The 6,572-nt window shown below is 42.9% G+C and overlaps 1 protein-coding gene across 1 annotated transcript in view; it reads left to right on the top strand.

Annotated features, from left to right (window-relative positions):
• The window catches only part of RHBDL2 (rhomboid like 2), a 59,146-nt gene extending 55,700 nt beyond the window's left edge, over positions 1 to 3,446 (top strand). The window contains exons 7-8 of the mRNA XM_027775767.1: positions 1,318 to 1,379; positions 2,949 to 3,446. Of these exons, the coding sequence (XP_027631568.1) occupies positions 1,318 to 1,379; positions 2,949 to 3,128 (242 nt within the window). The 3' untranslated portion in view covers positions 3,129 to 3,446. The remainder of the gene's footprint in view (positions 1 to 1,317; positions 1,380 to 2,948) is intronic.
• The last annotated feature ends 3,126 nt before the right edge of the window (positions 3,447 to 6,572 follow it).

Raw genomic sequence — 6,572 nt, 5'->3', positions numbered from 1 at the left:
GTTCGTGTCCTGGACCCGGTGGCTTAAAACTCACGCCGGGCGCGTGTGCGTGTGTGCCCAAGATCCCAAGAGGAGAATGGAGGAGAAGGGATTGCGGCGTGACCATCCCCCCTGGGGGGTGATTTCTCGCTTTCTGTCTCTATGTCTCTCTCTGTCTGTCTGGTGAGCGCACGCGCCCTACAGTGAAAATCTCTCAAAAAAAATAATAACAGCAAATAAAATGAAATAATTCTTAAAACAAAACAAAAGAAACATCATTTTGTGTCACTTCTGAGCTCAAAAGCTTTGAAAGGCTTCCTATCACTCAAAGTCTACGATAGTTATTAGGGCTCCAGCTGATTTGCCCCCTGCTCTGTCTGATCTCATCAGGTACCATTTCATTCCTCACTGTAGTCCAGAATCACTCGTAGGTCTTAACACAGAAGTTGAGCCCTACCTCAGAGTTTCTGGTTCATTGATCTGGGGTGGACCAGAGATCTTAATAAATCCCCAGGTGATACTGATGCTGGTCTTGAGGAGAGCCATACTTCACAAACCACTGATCCAGCCACATCAAACCATTTTGGTATACCTGCCTGCCTTAGGGATTCTGCACTTGTCCCTCCCTCGGCCTGGAGACCCTCACCTCAGATATCAGCGTGGCTTGTTCCCTTCCCTCCCTCCAATGTCATATTCTCAGAGATCCTTCCTGACCTTGTTACTAAAAGTCACATCCTTGGGCCAGCTGGTGGCATGGTGGTGGTGAAGGCAGCTGGGTCTCACATGGCCAACTGTGAGTCAAACTGGGCACGTGTGTGTGCGTGCCAAAAATTCTGAAAGGAGAAGTGAAGAAGGGGGTTATGGTGTGACCACTCCCCATGGGGGGGGTGCTCCCTTCCTCCCCACCTCCCTTTAGTGCACACACTCTCTGACAAGGCCAACTTAAAGACCCACACCCCATTCTTAGCATTCCTAATTCTTTTTTGCAGCTGTGTTTTCTCCACAGCACTTAACGTACTCTGTTTTGCCTTCTCTCACTAGCCCATCAGCTAGAGGCAGGGCTGGCTGACTGCTCACTGCATTCATTGCCTAGAACAGTGCCTGACCCATAGGAGGTAATCAACATGTCCTTGCTGGGTGAACGAATGGGAAGGCGGCACTGACTTTGTAAAGTTGCTGGATTAATGAGTTAACAGGTGTTGGGCACTGGGTCTGGAGTAAGTCTCAATGATGTTTGCTGCTGCTGTTGTTGCTGTTATTATTATTAGAGGGGGGCTGCAACATCTGGCACACTGTTGTGGAGATCCTGGGGCTTCATCAGGATGTTTTTCCTTCTAGTTGCATCGGACATGGGATTTGCTCTCTACAGAAGGTTCTTTGTTCCTGCAAATGGCTCTCCGGTGAGTTTAGTTTATTTTAATAATAACAACTATTATTATTTGTTATTATTTTTAAAAATTTGACCAGAGAGAGAGGGAAAGTGAGAAAGAAAGCTGCTGAATCTTGAACTCAAATGAGGTCAGCCATGTGAGAATCCAGTGCCTTAACCTCCAGGCCACCTGCTGGCCCCACTTCCACTTATTATATTTTAAAAATAATTATTTAATTTTATTCATTTCTTCTTCTTCTTCAATTTGACCAAAGAGAGAAAGCAAGTTGCCAGGTCTGGGACTCGAACCATGGTCGGCCATGTGGGAGTCCAACGCCCCAACCACTGTGCCACCTGCCGGCCCCTTTATTTTGTAAAAAAAAAAAAAAAAAAAAAAATTATTCATCAAAAAAGTGTCTTCAAATAGGGGTTATAACTGTGACTTAGGGCAGTCAAGTTTCCATTTGGAAGCTAAGAAGATGCCTAAGGAAATCAGATATTTTGGATTGTCCTTGTCACTTAACACTCATAGCCCTGACCTCTGGACTTGACTTTGCTACACCTACTATACTGGTAAGCCGTTCCAGAATAGGAGAGATGGTATTTCCCTGCCACAGAGAATGAAAACCAGATTCAAAAATAGCATGATAAGTTGGGTCGGTAGGAAAAACTGACAGATTTCTAGTTTTGCTGGGGTTCGTCTTTGAATTTGGGAGTTTTTGTTTAAGTATCTCTGTGCATGTTATTACTGATGCTTTAACTCTGTGAGGGGTCTATAGCGATCCCTCTTTGGTATTACAGAACACTAACCTAAATGCAGTGATGACTGAGAAGAATGAGAAACAATGGCTGTGTCTTGTGTACTTAAGAGAGTGGGTGCCAACGGTATTTTAGCTTTCACGTTTTAGGGTATCACCTCTCTGTACACATGCGGTTTTGTGTCTCTTCAATCTTATTCCCTAGTTTCCAGACTTTTTTTAACATACGTATTTTGCTATAGGGTGCTTGTGCTCACCAGAGAGAAAGAGAGAGAGAGAGAGAGAGAGAGAGAGACAGACAGACAGACAGACAGAAAGTGAGAAACCCCCCAGGGGGGACAGCCACACCGCAATCCCTTCTCCATTCTCCTCTCGGGATTTTGGGCACACACGCCATGCATCCAGCATGAGTTTTAAGCCACCGGGTCTGGGACTTAAACAGAGGTCAACTACATGGGAGGTCAGCAATGTAACCATTACTCCATCTGCTGGTCCCAGTTCTCCAGACATTTTTTTTTAAATAAAGATAATTATTTAATTTTATTTATGATGATTATTATTACTTTTAATTTGCTACAGGGCATATGCACTTACAAGAGAGAGAGTCAGAGAGAAAGAGAGAAAATGAGAAAGCAAACCACCAGGTCTGAGACTCGAACCACGGTCATCCATGCAGGAGTTCAGCACCTTAACCATACCACCTGCTGCTCCCCAGTTCTCCAGACTTTTAAGACCCTTGTTTGAATGGAATAGCATTTATGTTTCAATAAGAGAGAGACAAATGAAATATACAATTTGCATTTTCTTTACTCACTTCCACTCCACTGCACTTTCCTCCAAAGGTGTCTTTCGCTGCTCACATCGCAGGTGGATTTGCTGGAATGTCCATTGGTTACACCGTGTTCAGCTGCTTTGACCAGGCACTGCTGAAAGACCCCAGGTTCTGGATAGCAATTGCAGCTTATTTAGCTTGTGTCTTATTTGCTGTGTTTTTTAACATTTTCCTATCCCCAGCAAACTGACCTGCCCCTAATAGAAATCAACTAATAAAAAGTGCCATCTGGGGCAGCGAATGGAACTCTCTGAAGAAACAGAGGAGTCTCGGCAAATGTTTAGAGTTTAATCCAGAGGACAGAACAACATGCATACTCATAAGGACTGCTTACGAAAAGACCTTAGGATGGAAGGAAGGGGCTTCTGAATGCAAAGGGATGGAAGAGGAAGAGAAAAAGAGAAGGGTAATAAAACCAGGGGCTAGGGCTTTTCCAGGCACACGGTATGCAAATATGTATCCCATAAAAGACGCTTTTTCTCCTTGGATGATATATTTTGAAGATTGCTTGTTCCACAAGTACTATACTATTCTGATAATAAAAACTTTTCATACTTGTGTCAGGCTCTTGACAATCTTTAAAAAATTTTTTTAAATGGGAGAGAGTGAGGGAAGACGGAGAGGGAGGAAAAGGTGGCGAGAGTGAGAAGTATTTTAGACAGGGTCTCACTCTGCAGTTTCCCAGTTAGCTAGGACCGGATGTGTGTGCCACTGAGCCAAGCCTGCTATGATTGGGCTAGGATTTGAACCTTGGGCTCGCATGAGGCCTCAGCCACCACACAGTAGCACCTTCCCACCGGTACTACCATGTCTAGGTTGGTAAGTGGTTTTCAAAAGGGAAACACTCCAGTACATAGATCACTATTATTTGAAGTACTTTTTGTACTTACCTGCTACTCTTTTAGACAACCCAGAAAGGTAGGTAGTACTCTGTATCTTAGAAATGAAGATGTGAAGCTCTTTTTAAATATCAAGTGCTTGGGGCCAGCAGGTGGCATGGTGGTTAAGGCACTGGACTCCCACATGGCCAACCGTGGTTACATCCTGGACCCAGCGCCTTGGAGGCACGTTTTCCCTCCCTCTCTCTCTCTCTCTCTCTGGTCAAATTAAAAACAATAATGATAATGATAAAAAATTACATAAAAAATAATTCTTAAAAAGAAATCAAGTGCTTGTCTGAGGGAGGCAGAATTTAAATACAGATCATTTAGAGCCCACAGTCTCCCCCACTGGCTAGAGTCCCCAAATACTGAAACTTATAGCGTCATAGGAGTATAAGAAAATGTCGGTAGTTAAACCATGAACAGTAGAAATACCTGACAGAGGAAGACTGAGAATTTTCTGCACTGCTAGTTTAAGATTCTAACAGTGGGTCTAAGATCTCAAGGAACTGGGGCCTGGCTTTCTGGGCCACACTGTGTACCCAGACTCTGGATTCTCCTCTGTGGTAAGATTCCCATCCTTTTCACGGACAGTGGCTCTCCTAGAACTGGGTAGGTTTATGTAAACAGGTGAAATGTCATATTTGAAAGCTGAGAAGCCTTTATCCTTTTTTCTGTGTAAAATCCTGAGACTGTTGATCGTCTGTTTTCTTTTTTGGAGAGGTTTTTGCTATAGGGCACTTGTGCTCATCAGAAAGACAGAGAGACAGAGACAGAAAGCGAGAAATCACCCCCCAGAGGGGATGGCCACGCCGCAATCCCTTCTCCTCCATTCTCCTCTTGGGATCTTGGGCACACATGCACATGTGCCCGGTGTGAGTTTAAGCCAACGGGTCCGGGACGCGAACCGCAGTCAGTTATATGGGAGTCCAGCAACACAGCCATTACACCGACTGCTGATCCCCTATCGTTCTGTTTGAAATAATATACTGTTTTAGGCTAACTGAACGAAGGAAATACAATCTCTCTTCTTGCATTATCAATATATTTTACTTATTTTACTTATTGAATAACTATCTAGATGTAATATTCTGAAAGGAGCACATTCATTAGATACAGTGAGAAAAGTTAGTATCTTAGCATTTTGAGAAAAACTGATTTGGGATTTTTTTTTTTTTTGAGAGATTTTTGCTATAGGGTGTGTGAGATAGACAGAAAGTGAGAAGTCATCCCCTCAGAGGGATGGCCACACTGCAACCCTTCTCCATCCTTTCAGGATTTTGAGCAGGCCTGCACACATGCTTGGTGTGAGCTTCAAGCCTCTGGGTTCAGGACTCGAACCATAGGCGGCCAGTGGGAGTCCAGTGACATAACCATTATGCCATCTGCTGGTCCCTCCATTTATATTCTTACTTACAGTATGTGAGAATAACACCTTTGCCCTACTTTGCCAAAAGAAGGTATTATAAATCTTGAAATTTTTGTGTTTTAATAGTTTAAAAACAATACTTCATTTAAATTTGCATTTCTCTGACTGCAGAGGTTGGGTAATTTTCAAGTTTGTTAATACTTTATATATTACACACAATATGTGATTTACACAATACATAACATATAGTTTATATATATGTGTGTGTGTGTATGCACACACACAAATTTCCTTGATGAATTATTTGCATTTAATCTGAAAAGTAGCTATTAGTTGCCAAAGATGTCCAGGATGTAAGTATTCATTTGCTGTGGCCAAACCACGAGGTCATTAGCTCTCATGGGAACTTTCATGACCAAAGTACAATGTAATTGTCGAGAACAGTATATTAGGCACATCATTTATTTAACCATGAAATTGAACTATGATTATTAACATAACCCACTGATTATTATTTACTTATTTTACTTTGCTATAGGGTGAGTGTGCTCACAGGGGAACAGCGAGAGAGAGAGAAAGAGAGAGGAAAAGTGAGAAGTCACCTCCTGGGGTATGACCACGTGGCGATCCCTTCTTCTCCACTCTCCTTTGGGGTTTTGGACACGCATACACACATACCCAGCGTGTTTTTCAAGTTGCTGGGTTTGGGACTCACAACCACGCCATCAGCCACGTGGGATCCAGCCACCTTAACTACCATGCTACCTGGCTGGCTTGAATGATTAAGGCTGATGGCTAAGAAGTTATAATCTAAAGAGAAAGACTTTTTCGTACTAGAAACTTGGTTCAGATGACCAGAAACAGCAAGATTTGCTTGGGCTGCCTAGTAGCAAAAATTATAGTGAAAAAAAAAAGCAAACAATATTTCCTGGCATTTGACATCTCTGAGTTAGAGAGGAACCATTTGCTAGGCATAGTTTGCAGTTGATAAATTCAATCTACGCTGCACTGTTATTAGTAACACTGGGAGCCTTCGGCATCTGGGTTGTCTAATAAGGAAGCCAGTAGGCACACATAGCTCTTTGGATTTTTATTAAAAGTAAATGCAATTTAAAATTCAGTCGATCGGATTTGTAACCAGATTGCATGTATTCGATAGCTATGTGTGGCTAGTGGCTTCTTTATTGGATGGTGCAGATAAAGAGTATTCCCACTGCTGCAGAAAGGACTATTGGACAGTGTTTAGAAGCAAGAATGAGCAGAAAGGAAGATGGATTTTAATTGATGGCTGACTCGCTGCACTGTACTGAACTGAATCTGCTCTACAGCTGCAGAGGGGTGGATTCAGAGAGCAAGGAGGAGATGCCATGGCATAATTCCTACG

This window comes from Tupaia chinensis, unplaced genomic scaffold, assembly GCF_000334495.1.
Source record: "Tupaia chinensis unplaced genomic scaffold, TupChi_1.0 Scaffold000604_1, whole genome shotgun sequence".
Taxonomy (NCBI): Eukaryota; Metazoa; Chordata; class Mammalia; order Scandentia; family Tupaiidae; genus Tupaia; species Tupaia belangeri.
This window is presented reverse-complemented; position numbering and strand designations above follow the sequence as displayed.